Source organism: Oryzias latipes, chromosome 22 (genome assembly GCF_002234675.1).
Source record: "Oryzias latipes chromosome 22, ASM223467v1".
NCBI classification, from domain to species: Eukaryota; Metazoa; Chordata; class Actinopteri; order Beloniformes; family Adrianichthyidae; genus Oryzias; species Oryzias latipes.
The window spans coordinates 26,952,385-26,976,664 of record NC_019880.2 but is presented as its reverse complement, the minus strand read 5'-3'; the positions used below and the strand labels follow the sequence as shown (position 1 = coordinate 26,976,664).

The window sequence follows — 24,280 nt, the reverse complement described above, 5'->3', positions numbered from 1 at the left end:
CACAGTCAAGGGGCTTGTTTCTTCCAATTGGTTCACTGGACCAGATTTTCTTTGGTGTGAGAAGCTTCCCAGTGATGACATTAAGGTGGGAGACATAACAGTTGAAGACCCAGAACTTCGAAAGGTCATTGTGCACAAAATACTGACTGCAAAGGACTCATTGTCAAGCCGCTTTTCAAAGTTTTCCAGTTGGAGAAGGTTAGTCAAAGGCATTGCTAGACTGAGGCGGTGTGTCAGAGAGTTCAAGGGTTTGTCATTAAGAAACAATGTAGCTTCGAGTCTGGAGGAGAGAAAAGAAGCAGAACTTACCATCATAAGCATTGTTCAACGAGAAACATTTCCTGAAGAAATCCAAAACCTCCAACACAAAGGAGAGATGACAACACAAGACAGGATTAACCGGCTGCATACACTGAATCCCTTCTTGGATGAACAAGGAGTAATGAGAGTGGGAGGTCGGCTGAAACATTCTACCCTGCATCCATTTTTTTTTTTTTTTTTTTTCCGGTTCCGGGTTACACGGCAGGACGCGTGGCGTGCCTCTCTGCGAATACAACTATCTTCAAATTACTTAAAAGGTTGATTTTCAAAAAAGAGAGCTGACCATGCCCCCGAAGAAACCCCAGGAATATGAAGAACTCAAAAAGACTCTTGACATTATTCAAGAAACGCTGAAAAGTTTTATGGAACAAGTGTCGGCTAAGCTAACACCGCTCTGGGAGATGATGGAAGAGTTCCGAAGATTTCGGGCTCAAAACGAGCAGCGAGAAAACCAGGTCGAGATTCTGGAGAAAAGACTGGACGATGTGGAACAGCAAGTAAGGATGAATAATGTCATTCTCACTGGAGTACCAATCAAGCCTCGAGCTAGCACTGCTAATGCTAGCGCTAGCGTAGCTAGCAGTGCCAATACGGAGATCGGTGCTGTGTCTCTGGATCAGCAAATACATTCATTTCTCACATCTAAAGGGATTTCCCTGGATCTCAATACCATCGAGACCTGCCACCTGCTCCCCAGGAGAAAGGAGACGGATAAACCAGCGATCCTCATCAGGTTTGTGAATCACAAACACAAGCTAGCTTTGATGAATCAAAGGAAACACCTGAAAGGTTCGGCTGCTTATCTGAACGACCATCTGACCAGAAGGAATGCTGAAATCTCAAAACATGCACGGCTTCTCAGGAAGCGTAAGCAGATTGAGAACACTTGGGTTAAAGGCTGCAGGATCTACGTCAAACCACTCGGTCCACCGGACCAGTCCAAGGTTGTGGTTGTGAACACCATGAAAGACTTTGAAAAGTGTTTGATCACGGTCGTCTGAAACAACATGGAGTAATAAACCAAAGAGCCAAATAATTTCAAGAAATATGACACGTGGATTCATCACTTTACGTAACCTGAATAACAGCAGAGTTTTGACCTGCAGACAACTTGACCTCAACTTTCACCGTCGCTGATATCAGCTGAAGAAGGATATGGACCTGAATCTAATGTCTGCAGACATAACATCGAAGAGAACTATAAACTCTGTTTTGAACCCAGGAGATCAGCTGTTATCAGTAAAAGAAGAAATACCAACCTTGGACAATCGACAGTTATGGACCCTTTTTACTTTCCCCCTAAGGCATTACCTTATTATAAAAAAAAAATAAAAAATACAAAAAAATATTTAAAAAAAAAAGTAAAACAAATGATTAATCACTTATTGAAAATTGTTAAATTGATTGACTTTTAATGATATTACTACACTTTCTCCAAAACTTGATAAATTGATTCAAAAATCTTTCCTAATGTAGCATAATTTTGCACATGTTTTTAACTTTTGATACTTGATGAAATTTTTGCTATGAAAATTCCTGAAACAGTGTTGTCTGCTTTAATAATATAGTATTATGTTTTATTCATATGAATGGCTTTTATAAGTAACATAAGCTGCATATATTTCAGATGACTGATCTGCATTTGCCATGTTGATTTTCTAAAATAGTTATTTTTGACGTAATACTTAAGTAAGTCATCTTTGTCATGTGCTCTATCGATATCTTATGATTTTTAATTCTGTCTGATAAAAACTGGGAACCGGATATTGATAAATCATGTAATAAAATGGTTACAGTATAATCAGGGTGGGATTATATAAGTTCGCTTCCTCCCACTCCCTTTCAAGCAATATTTATTAATATGTCTAATTATCCTAAGTTTGATTAGTTACTGTATGAATGTATAACTGATGTTTATATTGCTGTTGTGTATTATTTCTACTTAATTGCTTGAAATAAACCATTTCAAATCAAATCAAAATCAAATCATACATCAAGCATCCGGCAATTTTGCCAAACAGCAGCCACATTTCAAAGTTGTTGATTGAACACTATCATCAACAAGTACAACACCAGGGTCGTGGCATAACAATGAATGAACTTCGATCAAATGGCATCTGGATACTTGGATGTAGTCACGCAGTGTCTTCCTTCATCTACAAGTGCGTCAAATGTAGAAAGTTAAGAAGAAGTGCTCAAGTACAAAAAATGGCAGACTTACCTCATGATCGAGTAGAAACAACGCCTCCTTTTACTTATTGTGGAATGGATTGTTTTGGCCCGTTTTACATAAAGGAAGGAAGGAAAGAACTGAAGCGTTATGGTCTGCTATTCACTTGCTTATGCTCTCGTGCTGTTCACATAGAAGTACTCGATGACATGACTGCGGATTCTTTTATCAATGCCTTGCGAGCCTTCATTGCCATTCGTGGAAATGTGCGTCAACTTCGGTCTGATCAGGGTGCTAACTTTGTGGGTGCAAAACGTGAGCTTCAGCAGACTGTAAGACAGATGGACCAAGAATCCCTAAAACGATTGGGTTGTGAGTTTGTCATGAACACACCAGCTGCCAGCCACATGGGCGGAGTTTGGGAAAGGCAGATCAGGACAATAAGAAGTGTTTTAACATCTATTCTCCATCAGTCCTCCAGCAGACTTGATAGCTCGTCCCTGCGAACATATTTTTATGAAGTCATGGCAATCATAAATAGCAGGCCCTTAACGGCGCACTTGCTTAATGATCCCACTGGACCACAGCCTCTCACACCCAACCACATTTTGACAATGAAATCCTCAGTCATCTTGCCACCACCAGGACAGTTTGTGACAGAAGATGTTTATCTTCGCAAACGATGGCGCAGAGTGCAGTTTTTGGCGAATGAGTTCTGGTCCAGGTGGAAAAAGGAGTACCTGCTAAATCTCCAGCAGAGGCAAAAATGGCACAAGGCCCACAGAAATTCGAAGGTCAACGACATAGTCATTCTTCAAGATGAGAGCGTGCCTCGAAATGCGTGGAAACTGGCTAAAGTTACAAAGGTCTTTCCTAGTGCAGATGGTCATGTTAGGAAACTGCAATTGTTGATCAGTGATTCAGCACTTGATGGTCAGGGAAAACGACTCACTAAGCCAGTATATTTGGAGAGGCCTATCACTAAAACAGTAACACTCCTTGAAGCAAATAACACAGAGTCATGAGTAAAAACTACTTACATTAAAACTCTTGAGTGTTTTATTTGACCTTCTTCAGTTGTTAAGAAATCACAAGTGATTTGGTGGGAGTGTAACTGCCAGCAACGGCATTTGCAAGTTGTTTAAGTTTAAGTTTACATATTAATTTCAGTGATGCATATTTTATGTTCATTTGCTGTTAAACAGTCCTTGTAATTATTATCGGAGTGGTAATAATCACGTTATCAGTTAATGGAACTTTTGAGTTGATTTTTGTTTCCGTCAGGACCGTTATTGTTGTAACACGCTACAGACAGAGCACATGGACTACGGAGAAAGTGTCAGCATTTACGTTATAACAAGAAGAAAGTGTGAAGAGTTTAACTTTATTCCCTTTACATGGAAAAGGACTTGGGTCATTTCAAGAGTTGCTGCAGAAAGGTCTTTTAACCCCCTTTGTGGTATTGCGGCCAACGAGGTATGACAGTTTATGTTAATTAGTTTATTCAATTGAGTTTTTTCTAAGTCTTATATTAGTTTATATCATGTATGTGATGTATATTTACATAATTTGTTCTCTGTGAGAATATTTTCATTTATATTTATTTATATGTTTGTACAGTTCTCACGGCATGTTTGATGGCACCTGTGTGCAATAAACGCCCGTCAACACAGAACGCCTTGTGTCCGTGATGTATCCAGAGGGGAGTTACAGTAGCCACGGTAAAAATGAAAATCTTACCCAAAGTTAATTATCTCTTCTCAATGATTCCCACACAACCGCCATTAAAATGGTTCAAAACATTAGACTCATCCATATCAAGCTTTCTATGGAACAATAAACCTGCAAGAATTAGTCTAAAAACTTTAAAATCTGCAAAAAGCTGTGGAGGATTAGAATTACTTAACTTCCACAATTACTTTCTTGCAAATAGATTACAATACATCTTAAAATGGTTAAAAAATAATCCAGAAACCAACTCATGGTTAGACTTGGAACAGGCGTTATGTGGGAAGATCAACCTGTCAGATCTTCCATTTATCAGCCAAATAGTTAAAAAACAGGATTGTTTCAAAAGTATTAATATAAATGCCACTTTAACAGCCTGGTGGGAATTTCTCAAAATATCAAAATCATCAATTCAACTGTGCAAAATGACACCCATCTGGAACAACCCAGACATCCTCATAAACAAAAAAATTATCCACTTCCCAGCTTGGGAAGCAGGGGGCATAAAACATCTAGAGCACATAATTATTGATAGAAGATTTATAACTCCCCAGGAACTTCAAGACAAACATGGAATATATAACTTCTTGGAATATCAGCAACTTAAATCAATTATTACTAAAAAGTTTAAATACAGAGACAACGATTTAAAGCTACCAGATGTAGTTACCACTCTGATCAATTTCTCAATGAATAAAACTCTCTCCAAAATATACAAACTTTTATGTAATTTAGATAACAATATTTCACTTCCGACAACAAAATGGGATGCGGATTTGAGCATCAGCACAGATGAAAGCTTTTGGTCAGAACTTTGTCTAAACACCTTTAAAATGACAAAAAGTCCAAATCTGCAGCTAATCCATTTCAAAACTCTTCACAGAATATACTACACTGGACAGAGGATGTTCAAGATGGGTCTCAGCAACTCAGACATTTGTCAGCACTGTGACAGTAATCTACCCGATAATTACATGCATGCACTATGGTTCTGCACGCCTGTCCAGGCTCTCTGGCAGCAGGTATGTGCCGATCTATCAGTCTGGCTTAAGGTTTCAATCACAGCTTCACCGTCACTTTGTGTGCTTGGTGACATGAGTGCCATCGATGTAGAAGGAGGATTAGGCTCTATCATTTTCATAACTCTTTGCATTGCTAAAAAAACTATTTTAATAAATTGGAAAAGCAAGAAAAATATAAATATAAGTCAACACAGAAATCTGCTGCTTGATCATATCAGCTTGGAAAAAATGTCAGCTCAAAGTTCAAGTAACTTTGAAAGAATTCAGTCTCTCTGGTCTCCCATGGCTAACTCCATGACTTAGGGGGTGCGGGGGGCCTGGTCGTCGCTGCTCCTTGCCCTTCTGCCGTAGGCCGGGGTGGGGGTCGGGGCCTCGGGGGCCTGGCGGGGGGTGGTGGGGGCTCCGTTGGTCGGGGGGTCGGGTCCGGCGCCTGGGTGGGGCGGGCTGGGGCGCTGCGTGGTCCTCTGGGCTTGGGTGTGGGGGTGCGTGGTGGGGGGGTGGGGTGGTGGTCTGGCTTGGCTTGGGGGGGTGGTCCCTTTGCCTGTGCTGGGGGGGGTTGGCGGGGGGCGCTGCTCGGGGGGGGGGCCAGCGGCGCTGGATGGGCTTCCCATCTACACCTGGGGCTGGGATCGGCCCTTCCCTGGCTCTGGGGCGGGACGGGACAACCCTCTTGGGGCCCCCGGTCGCTCTGGGTGTCATCCACTTCGGCTGCGGGGTCTGGGGGGGGGTGGGGTGGGGGGTCTTGTCGGCCCTGTCCTGTGGGGGGGCATTCTGGGGGAGGGGGGGGGCACTATTGGTATGGGGCAGGGGGGGTTGACGGGTCGGGGTCTCCGCTGAGGCCATCGGCGGTTTCCCCGGCCGGTTGGCTGCCTCGGTCCCGTCGAGGCCTGACCAGAGCTCTTCTAGGGCCGGCGTTTGGGGAAGGGGGCCTGGGCTTGCTCCGGGGGGGGCCAACGCTTTCTGGCTCCTCTATCTCTGTGTGGGGGGGGTGGTGCTGGGCCTGGGGTGTCGGCGCCTCCGGGGGTGGGGCCCCTGGGCTGGGTGGGCCTGGCCCCCTTGTTGGGGGGGGGGCGGGGGACAGCTGTTTGACCACCGGGGGACAGTCTATCAGCTGTCCCCAACTTGCCCCCTTCCTCATATAACCTCATAATAGGGTGAGGGGGTGGGGGGCTTAGCCTGCAATGAGCCTTGGGGGGGGTTTACTAGGCAGTGGCCCCCCTCCTATGGTTGCCGTATGGAGTGGGCCCCCCCTCTTTCGGTTTTATTTGCACCTTAAACATGTAGGGCCCTTGGTAGGGGGGTGCTTGGACATCACTGCCAGCAAGCAGCAGATGTCCTCCTAGCACCCTACCCGCCAATTTTAACCGCACCTTAGACATTTAGGGCCCCTTGGTGGGGAGGGTGAGGGGACGTCACTGTGAGTAATCAGGAGATGTCCCCTTAGTGCCCTACCCGCCAATTTTAACTGCACCCCCCTTAGTACATACACCCCTCCCCCCCTCAATATATACATCCCAACATAAACACACACACATGCACACACACACTCTCTCAAACACACATACACGCACACACATTTTGCAAGGAAGGTGGGACCTAGGACCATCTGTCCCCTGCCTCTTCCCTGGTGGGGGGTACGGGCCCCTTTGCAACGGCGGCCGTGTCCCCGGGGTGCCGGCTTCCTGGGCCCGGCGGTGCTCTCTCCGCACGGTGGGGGGGTTCACATTACATCTGAGCCGGGGGTGTTCGTGTCCTTGCTCCTGAGTGCTGGGCCCCGCCAAATTTCCAACTGTGGCCGAGCCTGGTCGGGCCATATTTACAACACCCCTTGTGGGCCCTCTTTTTTCCCCGGGGTTCCCCCCTCCTGTGCGGGGGCGGCGGGCCCCTGCCTCGCTCCTCCCTGGACCAACCGTGGGCCGGGCGGATGGCTGCCTGGAGTGCGGAGCGGGTCTCCCTTGGGGGGTCCTGGCTCGTACCTGGGGTTGGGGCGGGGGGATGCCCGGAACTCATGGGTGGTGGTGGGGTGCTCGTCTGGGGCTGTGGGCGTCCTTCTCCGGTGGGGCCCTGCGTTGGGTTCTCCCGGCGCGGCGGGGGGGCTGCTCTCCTGGTTGGGCTGGGGCGGCGCTCTCTTTCCCTCCGTGCCTCCCTGCTCTCTGGCTCTGGGGGCCTTGCGGCGGCCCTGCTGGCCCTGGCCTGGGTGGCGGGCTTGGTCGCCCGGGCGGCGGTTGTTCCCTGCCGGTTCCCGTGTGGCGTTGGGGGGATTCCGGCTGCCGCTGCTGGTGCGGTGGGGGTCTTGGGGTGGGGATGGCTGGGCACTCTCCCTCCTTCTTTTCACGTTCCACCATCCATTTTAGAAGAACATAAACACTCACCTGAGCACAGGTGTTAGCTCAACAGACTGAATGACTGAAATATTTCACACTAGTTGGTTTTAAGGCATAAGTATGCGTGTGAACACTATCTGTTTTGTGTACATGTCGACAGGTGGACATTTTTGCAACTAACAGGTGTGTTTATAACATTTGAGTGTGTGTGTGGACAGGCTCCGCCCCTTTTTTTTTTTTTTTTACATTTAAACCTTACCATAATGATTAACAACCAGTAAACTTGTTGCTTTATGCTGCTTCATGGTCTTATCCCCCTTCCCCTCCTATTATCACCCCCTACCCCCCCTCTCTCTAACGTCCCTCTCTCTTCTTCCCCTCTTTCCTTTTCCGTCGGGTCCAACACCAAAGATTTTCAGACATGTTTGAAATTAATAAAGTTTGGCCTCAATTACAAAAGGGGTTTATTCAGACATACCTTTGGTTTGTCTGAAGATTAATAACCCCTCTTGTTAAAGTAAAATATGTCCAACCCAAGAGGCCCTCAGCTCTCATCTGACTGCCCAGCTGTTGGACAGGACAAGTAAAAAAAAAAAAAAAAAAGTATCAATATCAAAACCACATTTCCAGCTTGGTGGGATTTCCTTAAAATATAAAACTCTTCTCTCACACAGAGCAAACTGCCACCCATTTGAAACAACACTGTCATCCTGATAATTAAGAAAATGCTTAATTTTCCTACCTGGAAGGCTAATGGAATTACACATTTAGGATATATAATTCAAGATAAAATGCTTGTATATTTTGAAAGCTTAAAAGGACGGTATGGATTAAGTAAAAAGATCAGTTTTATATACTGTATATATATATATATATATATATATATATATATGTATATGTATATGTGTGTATATGTATGTATATATATATATATATATATATATATATATATATATATATATATATATATATATATATATATATATATATATACATACACACATATTTCTGGATATTCTGCACACATGTTCCTATATATTATTCCAGCCACTTGATTGTGGCGCTCCATGCATGCTTTCCCTGCCAGCATCTTACATCCTGCAGTTATGTGCTGGATTGTTTCAGGCGCGTCTTTGCACAGCCTACACCTTGGGTCTTGTCTGGTGTGGTAGATCTACACCTTGGGTCTTGTCTGGTGTGGTAGATCTACACCTTGGGTCTTGTCTGGTGTGGTAGATCTGAGCCTCTATTGCTCTGGTGCTCAGGGCTTGTTCCTGGTCTGCCAGGATGAGCGCTTCGGTGCTGTCCTGTAGGCCAGCCCTTTCTAGGCATTGGTAGGACTTCTTTTTTTTTTTTTTTTTTTTTTTTCTAACTTGTCCTGTCCAACAGCTAGGCAAACAGATGAGAGCTGAGGGCCTCTTGTGTTGGACATATTTTATTCTAACAAGAGGGGTTATTCATCTTCAGACAAACCAAAGGTATGTCTGAATAAACCCCTTTTGTAATTGAGGCCAAACTTTATTAATTTCAATCATGTTTGAAAATCTTTGGTGTTGGACCGGACGGAAAAGGAAAGAGGGGAACAAGAGAGAGGGACGTTAGAGAGAGGGGGGGGTAGGAGGGTGATAATAGGAGGGGAAGGGGGGTAAGACCATGAAGCAGCATAGAGCAGGCAGGTTTACTGGTTGTTTATCGTTACGGTACGGTTCAAATGTAGTACAAAAAGGGCGGGGCCTGTTCACACACACTCAAATATTATCAACACACCTGCTAGCCGCAGAAATGTCCACATGTCAACATGCACACAAAACAGATAGTGTTCACGAACGCATACTTATGCCTTTAAACCAACTAGTGTGAAATCTTTCATTCATTCAATCATGCAAACTATTAGTGCAAAGGTGAGCTAACACCTGTGCTCAGGTGAGTGTTTATGTTCTTCTAAAATGGATGGTGGAATGTGAAAAGAAGGAGGAGGAGCGCCCAGCCACCCCCACACCCATACCCCCGCCGCAGCAGCAGTGGCAGCCGGAATTCCCCCAGCGCCACACGGGAACAGGCAGGGAACAACCGCCCCCCGGGCGACCAAGACCGCCACCCAGGCCAGGGCCAGCAGGACCGCCGCGAGGCCCCCAGAGCCAGAGAGCAGGGAGGCGCAGAGGGAAAGAGAGCGCCGCCCCAGCCCAGCCAGGAAAGCAGCCCCCCGCCGCGCCGGAAGAGCCCAACGCAGGGCCCCACCGGAGAGGGACGCCCACAGCCCCAGACGAGCACCCCACCACCACCCAGGAGTTCCGGGCATCCCCCCGCCCTGACCCCAGGTACGAGCCAGGACCCCCCAAGGGAGACCCGCTCCGCACTCCAGGCAGCCACCCACCCGGCCCACGGTTGGTCCAGGTAGGAGCAAGGCAGGGGCCCGCCGCCCCCGCCCAGGAGGGGGGAACCCCGGGGAAAAAAGGGCGGCCCATAAGGGATGTTATAAATATGGCCCGACCAGGCTCGGCCATGTTGGAAGTTTGGCGGGGCCCAGCGCCCAGGGGCAAGGACCAGGACCCACCCCCCAGGGACACGAACACCCCCGGCTCAGGTGTAATATGAACCCCCCACCGTGCGGAGAGAGCACCGCCGGGCCCAGGGAGCCGGCACCCAAGGGACACGGCCGCCATCGCCAAGGGGCCCACACCCCCCACCAGGGACGGGGTAGGGGACAGATGGACCCAGGTCCCACCTTCCTTGTAAAATGTGTGTGCGTGTATGGGTGTTTGAGAGGGTGTTTGTGTGCATGTGTGTGTGTTTATGTTTGAATGTATATATTGAAGGGGGAGGGGTGTGTGTACTAAGGGGGGTGCAGTTAAAATTGGCGAGTAGGGCACTAAGGGGACATCTCCTGATTACTCACAGTGATGTCCCCTCACCCTCCACACCAAGGGGCCCTAAATGTCTAAGGTGCGGTTAAAATTGGCGGGTAGGGTGCCAGGAGGACATCTGCTGCTTGCTGGCAGTGATGTCCAAGCACCCCCCCTACCAAGGACCCTACGTGTCTAAGGTGCAAATAAAACCGAAAGAGGGGGGGCCCACTCCATACGGCAACCATAGGAGGGGGGCCACTCCCAAGTAGCCCCCCCCAAGGCGCATCGCAGGCTAAACCCCCCACCCCCTCACCCTAATATGAGGTTATATAAGGAAGGGGGTAAGTTGGGGACAGCTGGTAGACTGTCCCCCGGTGGTCAAACAGCCGTCCCCCAGCCCACCCCCAGCAAAGGGGCCAGGGCCACCCAGCCCAGGGGCCCACCCCCGGAGGCGCCGACACCCCAGGCCCGGCACCACCCACCCCACACAGAGAGAGAGGAGCCAGAAAGCGTCGCCCCCCCCCGGAGCAAGCCCAGGCCCCCACCCCCAGACGCCGGCCCTAGAAGAGCTCTGGTCAGGCCTCGACGGGACCGAGGAGGCCAACTGGCCGAGGCAACCACTGATTGCCTCAGCGGAGACCCCGACCCGCTAGCCCCCCCGACCCGTACTAATAATGGGCCCCCCCTCCCCCCAGAACGCCCCCCCACAGGACAGGGCCGACAAGCCCCCCACCCCACCCCACCCCAGACCCCGCAGCCGAAGCGGGTGACACCCAGAGCGACCGGGGGCCCCGAGAGGGTTGTCCCGTCCCGTCCCAGAGCCAGGGAAGGGCCGATCCCAGCCCCAGGTGCAGATGGGCAGCCCATCCGGCGCCGCTGGGCCCCCCCCACCCGAGCAGGGCCCCCCGCCAACCCCCCCCAGCACAGGCAAAGGGACCACCCCCCCAAGCCAAGCCAGACCACCACCCCACCCCCCCACCACGCACCCCCACACCCAAGCCCAGAGGACCACGCAGCGCCCCAGCCCGCCCCACCCAGGCACCGGACCCGACCCCCCGACCAACGGAGCCCCCCACCGCCCCCGCCAGGCACCGGAAGCCCCGACCCCCACCCCAAACCACGGCAGAAGGGCAAGGAGCAGCGACGACCAGGCCCTCCACCCCCTAAGTCATGGAGTCAACCACAGGAGACCAGAGAGACTGAATTCTTTCAAAGTTACTTGAGCTTTGGGCTGACATTTTTTCCAAGCTGATATGATCAAACAGCAGATTTCTGTGTTGACTTATGTTTATATTTTTCTTGTTTTTCCAATTTATTAAAATAGTTTTTTTGGCAATACAAAGAGTTATGAAAATGATAGATGCTAATCCTTCTTCTATATCGATGGCACTCATGTCACCAAGCACACAAAGTGACGGTGAGGCAGTGATTGAAACCTTAAGCCAGACTGATAAATCGGCACATACCTGCTGCCAGAGAGCCCTGACAGGAGTGCAGAACCACAGTGCGTGCATGTAGCTGTCGGGTAGATTATTATCACAGTGCTCGCAAATGTCTGAGTTACTGAGACCCATCTTGAACATCCTCTGTCCAGTGTAGTAAATTCTGTGAAGAGTTTTGAGATGGATTAGCTGCAGATTTGGACTTTTTGTCAGTTTAAAGGTGTTTAGACAAAGTTCTGACCAGAAGCTTTCATCTGTGCTGATGCTCAAATCTGCATCCCATTTTTTTGTTGGAAGGGCAATATTGTTATCTAAATTACATAAAAGTTTGTATATTTTGGAGAGAGTTCTATTCATTGAAAAATTAATCAGAGTGGTAACTACATCTGGTAGCTTTAAATCGTCGTCTTTAATTTTATACTTTTTAGTAATACTTGATTTAAGTTGCTGATATTCCAAGAAGTTATTTATTCCATGTTTGTCTTGAAGTTCCTGGGGGGTTATGAATCTTCTATCAATAATTACGTGCTCTAGTTGTTTTATGCCCCCTGCTTGCCAAGCTGGGAAGTGAATCATTTTTTTGTTAATAAGGATGTCCGGGTTGTTCCAGATGGGTGTCATTTTGCACGGTTGAATTGATGATTTTGATATTTTGAGAAATTCCCACCAGGCTGTTAAGGTGGCATTTATATTAATGCTTTTGAAACAATCCTGTTTTTTAACTGTTTGGCTAATAAATGGTAGCTGTGACAGGTTGATCTTTCCACATAACACCTGTTCCAAGTCTAACCATGAGTTGGTTTCTGGATTATTTTTTAACCATTTTAAGATATATTGTAATCTATTTGCAAGAAAGTATTTGTGGAAATTAGGTAGTTCTAATCCTCCACAGCTTTTTGCAGATTTTAAAGTTTTTAGACTAATTCTTGCAGGTTTGTTGTTCCATAGAAAGCTTGATATGGATGAGTCTAATGTTTTGAACCATTTTAATGGCGGTTGTGTGGGAATCATTGAGAAGAGATAATTAACCTTGGGTAAGATTTTCATTTTAACCGTGGCTACCTTGCCCATAAGGGACAGAGGCAGGTTGGTCCAGCGTGTTAGATCGTCCTGTATGCTTTTCAGTAATGGGGTGTGGTTTAGCTGCACCAGTTCTGATAGTTTGGGGGAAAAGTAGATACCCAGATATTTGATATTTCCTGTTTTAACTGGAATTGTGAGTCTTTGTTCCATATTCCTGTTGAGTGGTAATAAAACAGACTTATTCCAATTAATGGAATAGTCTGATATGGAGGAGAATTCATTTATGATCATTGCTGTTTCATTTACAGAATGTAAATTCCTTAAAAACAGTAATATGTCATCCGCATAAAGACTAATTTTATGATGGCTGTGTTTGGTTTTTATTCCTATAATGCTCTCATTCTGTCTTATTGCTGCAGCTAAAGGCTCAATGAATATAGCAAAAAGAGAAGGAGAGAGTGGGCAGCCCTGTCTGGTTCCTCTTCCAAGAAAAAACCTGTTTGAAGTCTGTTTATTAGTTCTAACTGATGCATTGGGGTTGTGATATAATATTTTGATCCAATTGATGAATGCTTCTCCAAAACCAAACTTATGGAGGGCAGCAATAAGGAACTTCCAATTAACTCTGTCAAAGGCTTTTTCAGCATCCAGCGATAGTACCGTCATTTCCTGTTTTTTAATGGTGGCAAAGTCTATTATATTAACTAGTCTACGGACATTATCATCCGAGTGTCTGCCTTTGATGAATCCAGTCTGGTCGAAGTGAATTATGTGAGGAGTGATTTTTTCTATTCTCTGTGCTAGTGCTTTGCAGATAATTTTTACATCTGCATTGATTAAAGAAATGGGGCGATAGCTTGAAGGACTAGTGGGATCTTTGTCTGGTTTTAGAAGAAGAATTATGTTGGCTGAGTTCATGTTAGGTGGCATTGATTGGCTCTCATTAATAGATGTGACAGTTTTATAAAATGTTGGTGCCAGTTGTTCCCAGAATTCTTTATAAAACTCAGCAGGAAAGCCGTCAGGCCCTGGTGCTTTACCATTAGGCATAAGTAACAGAGCTTCATGAAGTTCAGACGGCAAGAGCGGAGAATCTAAGTTTGTGATTTGATCCTCATTTAGCCTGGGTAGGTTTACATTATTAAGAAATGAGTCAATACTTTGCTCTGACGGATTGATCTGCGGTGTGTACAGGTTTTTATAAAAGTTTTCAAATTCGTTATTAATTTTGACCGGGTCATGGGTGACATTTCCTGTTTGGTCCATAATAGAGGTGATTGATGATTTTTCTCTGTTAATTTTAAGCTGATTAGCCAGAAATTTGCCAGATTTATTAGAGTTTTCAAATCTTTCAAGTCGTAGCCTTTGTATTTGAAATTGTGTTTGTTTATTAATGATGTCATTTAACTGCAGCTTTAAATTTTTCAGATCTCCCAGAATGTGTTCCTGTGCAGAAGCAGCATAAGCAGTCTCCAGGGTTTTGATTTTATTTTCTAATTCTAATAAATCTGCTTTCTCTTTGCGTTTTTTGTGCGTTGAATAAGAAATGATTTTCCCTCTCATGACTGCCTTTGCTGCTTCCCAAAGAACGCACGGTGGGATGTCTGGAGTATTGTTGAAGTCTAAGAAGGTTGCCCACTCTTTTTTAAAGAATTCAAGAAATTCCTGGTCCTTTAACAGAGACGTATTAAACCTCCAGGTTGTACCAGAGGGTGTGGATTTTTCCCTAGAAATGTTTACAGAGACTGGTGCATGATCACTGATAATAATTGGATGGATATTGGAGCTTTGAATATTTTTTAAAAGAGAGTTACTGATTAATAAATAGTCTAAACGGGAGTGTGAATAGTGAACTGGAGAAAAAAAGGTGAACCCTTTAGTGCTTGGGTGACATGAGCGCCACGCGTCGCAGAGACCCAGATCATTCATGTACTGCTTTAGAATACTTGCAGACCGCCATGTACGCTGGTTTGCTGCTGTGCTGAGTCTGTCAAGTTCAGGGTCCAAAACAAGGTTGAAGTCTCCTCCTATAATGATTGTGGAGTCAGAGTGAACTGAGAGTGAGGTGAAGAATCTGTGAAAGAAGGAAGAGTCGTCAACATTAGGACCATAAATACTCACTATACAATAGTCCTTATTCTGAATGGATATATTAATGATTACAAATCTGCCTTCTGGGTCAGTAACTGTATCCTTATGAGTAAAATTAAGATTTTTATTAATTAAAACAGCAACTCCTCTTTGTTTGGAGTTGTAACTGGCAGAGTATATAACTGGAAATTGTAAGCAGCACATAAGGTGATTCAAAGAATCTGATAAATGGGTCTCCTGCAGTAGAGCTATATCTGCTTTTAGACCATCCAGGTGATTTAACACTTTCAGTCTCTTTGGCTCAGAGCCAAGTCCACGCACATTCCAGCTAACGATGTTAAGACTGTTCATAACTGCTCTGACTGAAAAGGTGTAAAGCTAAGTAGTGCTTGTGTGCCAGTCCGTGTGCGCGTGCCCGCATTTGAGAAGCGCTGTGCGCGTGAACGTTTTCTGGCTATGTGAGCTGCGTGTCGCGTGCGTCCTATGAGAGCCTGTGTGAGGTGATTGCAGTATGTCGGCGTGTGTGTGCGGGATCGCATGTGCACGCCCCTGTGTGCGCTTGTGTGTGCGCGCGCCCGTTCCGTGCATAAATAAATACTTACCGAGGATGAGTTGCTTCCAGGTGATTTACATATAATGAGGGGGGAGAGGGGGGGGGGAGAGTAAAGGAAAGAAAAAAAGAGATAGAAGGGAAAACGAAAACAACAACAAAACAACAATAGAAACATCAGTGGGACTGAGGTGACGAAGAAGAAAAAAAAAACTGTTTTCCTGCGATCGAGGTGTGGATTATTGATGATCCGGTTTTCCATTCATTGAAGTAAGTTTAGCGGGTTTCTTCTGGGCAGCGCAGATGTTCTCAGCGCGGATCTGAAAGCCTTCAGCACAGCCAGGGGGTGATCTCCGGGTCCCGGAACAGCCGTCCGTCCACGTAAAGTTTGTCAACGGCCACAATCGCTCTCGAACCAGCAGCAAGATGTTTCCTCCTCAGCGGGAACAGGATCTTCCTTCTACGGAGGATTTCTGCCGGGAACTGGTCATTCACGCTGTAATGCGTGCCTCTCAGTTCCCGTCCGCGGCCCTTCACCAACTCCTTCTGTTTGAAATGTTCGAATTTAGCCACAATAGGACGCGGGCGCTGGTGGTCGGACCTTCTTCCTCCGAGGCGGTGAACCCTGTGGAAGGAGATCTTCTGCACCTCCTCCTTGGGGAGCTTCAGGTGGACCTGCAAAAAGGATCTCACGGTGGCTTCGGGGTCTTCTCCTACCTCCTCTGGAACCCCCGCGACCACTAGATTGTCCCTCATGCTCCTCGACTGAAGATCCAGGAGGGTTTCCTTGATGGATCGGTTCTCCTCGGAGAGACGGGCGGTGTCACTGCTCAGGGTCTTCACGGTCTCTCTGAGGGCCTGGTTCTCCGCTGCGAGCTCCCGCACCTGCTGCTGGCTGAATTCCAGAGACTCCCGCAGACCTTGAAATTCTCTATGGAGGATCTCCAGCAGATTGAGGCGGCCATCAAAGCTGGAGAGCTTTTTGTCAATCGAATCCAGGATATCGCTCATTCCGCTGCCTGGAGAGGACACAGCCCCGGGAGAGTCCTCAGGCCGTTCACGCTTGGCGGAGGGGGTGGTGGTGGCGGTTCTGGGCTTCACCATGTTGCAGGTATTAAAACACTCGTCAATGAAATTCTCCAGGTCCTCCAGGCTGACAGAAGCTTAATACTCTTAACAGGTTATGTTAGTTAGCGGAAAATGTTTTAATATGGCGGAAAAATGAAACAAGATCGAAAATGTTTGTTCAAATGCTTACGCGCCGCCAAGTCGACTCACCACACTCGTCTCGCTGGGTCTCGCGATACTACAGCATCACGCCTAGCACAGCCTACACCTTGGGTCTTGTCTGGTGTGGTAGATCAGAGCCTCTATGGCTCTGGTGCTCAGGGCTTGTTCCTGAGCTGCCAGAATGAGCGCTTCAGTACTGTCCTGTAGGCCAGCCCTTTCTAGCCATTGGTAGGACTTCTTGATATCAGCCACTTCAGTTATGGTCCGGTGCATCCCATGCAGGGGTTTGTCCTCCCATGAGAATCTGTCCTCCAGCACTGTATCCTCTGCTCTCCATTGCCTGAAACATTCACTGAGCACACTGTCATTTGGGGCCTTGAGCTTGATGTACTCATGGATCTTGGATGTTTCATCCTGGATAGTGGCTTCCACGCTCACTAGTCCTCGGCCTCCTTCCTTGCGGCTAGCATACAGTCTCAGGGTGCTGGATTTGGGATGGAACCCTCCATGCATGGTGAGGAGCTTTCGTGTTTTAACATCCGTGGTCTGTATCTCTTCCTTTGGCCATCTTATTGTTCCTGCAGGGTATCTGATAACTAGCAGTGCGTAGCTGTTTATTGCCCGGGTCTTATTTTTGCCATTGAGCTGGCTTCTCAGGACTTGCCTTAGTCGTTGGAGGTATTTAGCTGTTGCAGCTTTTGTTGTTGCCTGCTCCAGGTTGCCATTTGCCTGCGGAATTCCAAGGTACTTGTAACTGTCCTCATTGTCTGCTATTGTTCCTTCTGGGAGTGAGACCCCTCCTATGTGGACTACCTTGCCTCTCTTTGTCACCATCCGGCTGCATTTCTCGAGGCCGAATGACATCCCAATGTCAGTACTGTAGATCCTTGTGGTGTGGATCAGGGAGTCAATGTCACGCTCGCTCTTAGCATATAGCTTGATGTCATCCATGTAGAGGAGGTGACTGATATTGGCCCCATTTCTGAGTCGGTATCCATAGCCAGTCTTGTTGATTATTTGGCTGAGGAGGATCAGACCTATGCAGAACAGCAGTTGAGTTTCCTATGAAGGCTCTTAGAGTCCTGTTGATGTTGTACAGCTCCAAGCATTCAGTGATCCATGTGTGTTGCATTGAGTCATAGGCCTTCTTGTAATCATCCAGGCTGTGCACAGGTTGGTGTGTCGTGACCTGCAGTCTTGAGCGACTGTTCTGTCGACCAGGAGTTGGTGTTTGGCTCCTCTGGAGTCTCTACCAATGCCCTTCTGTGTGTTACTCATGAATTGATCCATGTGCCTATTTATCTTGGTTGCAATGATGCCTGACATGAGCTTCCATGTTGTGGAGAGACAGGTTATTGGCCGGTAGTTGGATGGGACTGCACCCTTTGAGGGATCCTTCTGGATCAGGATCGTTCGCCCTTCCGTTAGCCATTCGGGGTGAGTCCCATCTCTTAGCAGCTGGTTCATTTGTGCTGCCAGGCGCTCGTGGAGTGCGGTAAGCTTCTTTAGCCAGTAGGCATGTATCATGTCAGGGCCCGGTGCTGTCCAGTTCTTCATACCTGAGACTCTTTCTTGGATGTCTGCCACTGTGATGGTTACTGGATTCTGTTCAGGGAGGTTTCTATGTTCTTTTCTCAGAGAGACCAGCCACTGGGCATTGCTGTTATGTGCTGTCTCTTTCTCCCATATACTTTTCCAGTACTGTTCAGTTTCTAGCCTTGGTGGGTCTGCTCGGCTGTTTTGACCCTGCCACTGAGCGTACACTTTTGCAGGTTGAGTTGCGAAGAGCCTGTTTATTCGTCTGGCTTCATTGTCTCTTGTGTACCTCTTTAGACGGCTGCTCAAGGCTAGGAGCCTTTGTTTGGCAGTTTCCAGTGCTTCAGGTATGGGCATCTGGCTGTATCTCTTAGGTTCTTGCTTTCTCATTGTAACTATTTGAGCCTCTGTCAGCTTACTCACATCCTTCCGAGTTGCCTTGATTTTGGCCTCTAACCGTTGCTTCCATGGTGGGTACTGTTTTCTTCCATGGTTGCTCTTGTAGCCAAGCATCTCAAGGATCACATATATATATATATATATATATATATATATATATATATATATATATATATATATATATATATATATATATATATATATATATGTATATATATATATATATATATATATATATATATATATATACATATATATATATGTGTGTGTGTGTCATGGTGCCTCTGTCAGTTCTCCTCCCCCGCCCTCTCTGCTCTGCTCCTGACTCCACCAGCTGTGACCAATTCTCATCACCTCTGCTGCTCAAAAGGAGACCAGTATTTAACGCCAGTTTGTCACCCCTTATGGTGACTATGCCTAGTCTAGTCTGCTCATGTCTAGCTTGCTTTTGCTTCGCCTTGAAACTATTGTTGTTTCCTTTATCTCAGGATTCTCTGCCACGAAGGTCCCCTGTGTGGAATTCGCCTGAAGCTTATCTGTTCACCCGTGGAACGCCGGACGCAGATAGCCGCGCTATTACCTCCAGCCACGTCACGAGCCTCGTTCTAGCCCGGATCTCCATCTTGCCAAACTTGCTGTTCTCTACAAAGAGATTAAAATCTAAAAATGAACAAATATACACTAAGTTTGTCTGAAAATCCATAAACCCCTATTGTAACAGTAAAATGTAAAGCGCATTCTAAATAAAATGTATTAATATTATTAGTAACATCTGTTACAGAGGCCTTAAGCTCTGATCTGCTTGCCCAGCTGTTGGACAGGAAAAGTTAAAGAAAAACAAACAAAAAAAAGAGTGTAGGATAAGCATTAGACAGATATTAATAATTTTACAGAATATTTTTGATTAAAAAAAAAGGAAGCATAGATTTCCATGTTATGATTGAAAAAAATCTTTTTGTCTTTGTAGAATTCAGCCAGTGATCATGTGATTATAGAAAAAAGCACATGGCTTTCTGTCACTCATCATCACATAATCTTATTTTCTATGTTTTGATTAACCTTGTTGAACAAATTGTTCGTTTTCATGTGTGTAAATAAACCAAAATCCAAATTTGTACAGAGAAAATATACAAAAAGAAAAGAGAGATAAAAATATAATGCAAATGCAAAATTAATTTCTGCGACAAAATGAAATCTATTCCCTGAACATTTTCAATCGAGTTTTTATGACAAACTAAGGTATCATAGTCTAAGGAATGAAAACCAATTAAGGGTACATAAGGCATACACATCTAAAATTAGTTTTGCATAACACTTTAATGAAATTAAGTTCTGAAATAATCTATTTGATAACCTGCAACCAAGCAACAGCTTGTTGTTGTGAACAGCTTTAAACAAGAATGCAAGACAGTATAGCTTTCACTATATATTTTTTTTTTTGTATGTGTTGTGATTGAATAACCAGTGTTGGTTGTTGTCAAGTAATAATTACGTATAATAAAAGATTTTAAAAAGTTATGGACTATTAAGCGTCGTAAAAAATAGTTTAATAACCTCCATGCGCCATCCAGATTTTCCCTTTTTTTTTCAACATTGTATACTAATTATATATTCTAATGGGCCATATTTCACATATTTCTTATAGATAGAACAGTTATGGTGATAGAAATAAACAAGAAATGCAGCAAAATAGATGGTGGGACATCAAGTGACAAACAATAAGAATAGAACAAATGAAAAGCAAAGCTTAGTTGTCCAAACCTTATGCAAAAATAATCATGTAAAAAATTGGGGAAAAAATGAAAAAAATAAAAATAGCAAATTATTATTTAAATGCATCTTGCTTGGAGACAAGAGTTTAAAGAAGATGGGATTTTTTTAATGTTGCAAAAAGCAGAAATTCCAGCGTTTCTAAAACACTATAAGTGTTTAGACAAGGAGAACCTAATATTTTCTAACCTAACAAAGATTAATAAATTGTGACCCTGTTATGCAAAGGTGTTTGCCAAAATGCCCTTTTGAATGCCCTAGTCACATGCACCCATACGGGTCAACTTCTGTACGCGTGCTGTGGGTTTTCGGGTTGGCGTGTGCAGTGCAGGGTCGTGAAGAGGAGCAGCTGCAGACATCAACATCCAGAACCGGAAGTCCTCAACCAGAACTGAAAGCCCCCCATGTTGCATGAAAAAAAAATTATTTCAACAGTTCCTGTTTTTTTCCCTCTTTTTAGCTTTAATAAACATTTGTTCCACAATTCTGAACACTTTTGGGCTGGGATTAGGATTAGAGTTAGGGTAAACTGTATCATTTCAACCGATGCCAGGCACTGTCTTGTCTGCAGCCAGGTCCCTCTCCAACTCAAAGGGAGAGCAGGTATGTCTTGCTGTTCCCTGGAGGCTTTTGTGTCCAGGTCAAGGACTGTCATGAAAATAAATGACTCGTTCATGACGTACAGTGAAGCTGCCGTATGGTGCCGTTAGACTGCACTCTAGACGTTAGCAAGGTTTGAGTACTGGCTCCTTACTGAATACATGCAAAAGATGCAGGAATGGAGTGTGCATGTGATTTGTACGTGCACATAGGACACCTGAGGGATGCCCATACAAACTACACTTTGTGCAACAAATGTGCAAAGAGGGTACACTTGTCTTTTGAACGGTGCTAATGGGCTCCCAGCGCAGTGCACAGGTTTCAGAAGGTTGAAATAATGAAAAATTAATTCGACATACCGGTATCTCACTTACTTCCTCCCCACTTGCCCTTACATGTTGTGATCACTACGACCTGTCGCCTGCATCATTCCCAAAGAAAAATACAATTCTTTGGTATTTTTTTTGTTCTTTACTGTGTGATGTCAAAAACTTTAAAAAACTTTATGTGCTGGCCCCAAACAGCTTTGCCCATTTTTTGCCTATTTTTAAGACATAAGCAGTGATGGATATTGAAGAACTTATTATAAAGGAATTTGCTCATTACACAAGACTCAAAACTTCCCTTTTCCTTTTGTTTAACACAGTGATTGATTCATACGAGTCTCAATATAGAACTTTTTCCACCAGCCTGTTCTGTGACCAGGGGCCTCATTTATAAACGTTGCGTAAGCACAAAAGAAGGCGTACGCCACTCTCTACGCAATAATTGAGATTTATAAAAAGCAAACTTGACGGGAAAATGTGCGGTCCTTCACGCAAGCTCTGACCCAGGCGTACGCACAAAAACGGGTTAAATGAGAAACGGCGACACCGTCGGCAGATGGAAGAAACACGTGAAAGTGAAAATGACAATCCTGCCTCTCAGAAATAACATGAAGACTTCACAAAGCAAGTCTTACAATTAACAGCCTACACCAACACCCGTTTGATCCATCAGCAGTGAAACAAACAAAAAAATCAAATGAAAATTACAACAGAAATTCAAATGAACACTTATTTGCAGAAAGAAAAGTGAAATATGTTCTGCAATGTTGGCATGTTGTGCAATTCATCCTCATAAATAATATAGTTAACAGAACGAACTAATGTACAAAACTGATATTCTCCTCAATGTGTCCGTCTGGCGGAGCAGATATAGGTGCAATTAGACAAACAGATGGATAGATAGAGAGAGATGCATTAATTGTCCACTGGGGAAAGTTGTTTTCATAGTAAAACATTTCTTCATAACCTACAGAATTATGGTATTCATGCATATGCCTTTAGTTTGTTTTATCTTTGATAAAACAATGTATGGTGTATGTCTCAACCATTCAGAAAGCAACAAGAAATTACATTTGCTGATCAATTTCCCATTTCCACGTCGATTATTACCGACATCTGTAGCTTGTCAGATGTAATTAAATGGATGGAAATAAAATGCCCCATCACAATGCGTAATGACGCACAATGGCTGATCTTGTGCTCTTAGAAGATGTGGCAAATGGAAGAATTCGGACTGAACAGATCTTTAGACAGCAAGAAGACTTGCTGGCAAACGAGGACGAGTGGCTTATGAGCCGGTTCCCACTTCCCCCAGCCGTCCTGTTGGACCTCTGCGGGCTTTTGGGGGGGTGTCACCCGGTGCATCTGGCGCGTCGTGTCCCCCTGCGGGTCAGTCACCCCTCCACTTAAGGGATTCCTCAATTTTTGCCGCCAGTCTGTCATCAAGAGGGCTCAGCTCCGGTGTCCCCCCCCACACACCCCCCACCCGTGGCAGACACACTCTGGCGATGCAGCGCCGCCAGATGTTTTTTGCCTCGACTTTGATGTCCGACCATTTCTTTTTTATTTCGGCCACGGTCCGAGGTTGTGAGGCTACAGCATTTACGGCGTCTGCCACTCAAGTGCCTTTTTGGCATTAGTAATGCCCACACTGTGCCCTCCAAACAACACTTTTCTCCTCTTTTCCACCTCGCCAACGATAACTTCTACTTCCCATTGAGTGAAGTTACGTTTTTTTTTATTTCTTCTCTGTGTTTGCCATGGTTTCGCAATCAATGAATATTAATTTGTGGGCGTTTCACGGACTATTTATGGGCAATTATGGGCGTGTCATGAAGCCGCAAAAGCTGCGCTGCATTTAGAATTGGTTGTGATTTATTAAGGGAAAGATGCGTAGGATGTGCGTGCGCACGGTTTTATAAATCTGAATATTTCTGTGCGTACGCACGTCCTATGTTTCATCCGTACGCCACTTCTGACGCAAATCCTACGCAAAGTTTTAGAAATGAGGCCCCAGAAAATATTTTTTCCTCCCTATTTGAACAAACTCAAACCTTCTTTGAACAAACTCAAACCTTCTTCTTTGAACAAACTCAAACCTTCTCTTCCTACCTTGATCTGTAATTCAAAGTTGCAAAAGAATTCATACATAATCAAGCAATGAGATGCTTTTTGTTGCAGGAACAAAAAGAAATGATGCAGCGTAACCCTTGTTCTATCCTAGGCACTTTACCATTGGGAGTTGGGTCATCTAGACCCACTAGACAGTGCTCTGAACCTTTTTTCTTCAATGATTTGTGATCTTCACTGGTGTCCATGGATTACATGAAATCTTTCCACCTTTGTCCACCTTTGTCATGGTAGGGAGAACACGTCAATGGAAGGGGGGGGGGGGATCTAAGATAGCACAAGGGTTAAATGCTGCAAATTCCGCTCCATGATTGCAGACCTGGCTATTTATTGCTTCCATGTTGAGTTGTGCCATGTTTCTTTCATTTATCCTTGGTGATTTTCAGCAGTTTTCCCAGGTAGTCCAGAGAGATTTTAGATATAACTGGAGGGTATGCTTTCAGTACACATAAAGCAGAGGCAAGTTTCTCCCCCAATCACATTGCAGAGCCGCCTGACAGACGCTGTCCAAACCTGGACTAGTGTCTCAAGGGACAGGAGGATCTGACTGCAGCTTGTGCAAGGACACACACTGACAAGCCACACTAAATTTGTGCTCCCTTAATCTCACAACATGGATGTCTCAATCCTGCAGAAATGCTTTTAACTAGCATTGTATTAACCACATGCAAACGAGTTTAAATCCACTAAGAAGGCAGTGTTTTTTTTATCAGTAAAAGCAGTATATTTTAAGGATAAATATTGTTTGATTGTGAAAAAGACAAATATAACA

At 45.3% G+C, this 24,280-nt stretch overlaps 1 protein-coding gene across 1 annotated transcript; it reads left to right on the top strand.

The window, feature by feature from the left end:
* Positions 1–2,326: 2,326 nt before the first annotated feature.
* On the top strand, positions 2,327–4,199 carry LOC111946875. The gene is made up of 2 exons (XM_023952007.1): positions 2,327–3,967; positions 4,112–4,199. Exon 1 carries the CDS (start codon positions 2,413–2,415, stop codon positions 3,514–3,516), a length of 1,104 nt encoding a protein of 367 aa, XP_023807775.1. The 5' UTR covers positions 2,327–2,412; the 3' UTR covers positions 3,517–3,967; positions 4,112–4,199.
* The last annotated feature ends 20,081 nt before the right edge of the window (positions 4,200–24,280 follow it).

Coding starts and splice junctions, on each gene's coding strand:
- LOC111946875 (XM_023952007.1), top strand. CDS start 2,413: ATGAATGAACTTCGATCAAATGGCATCTGGATACTTGGATGTAGTCAC.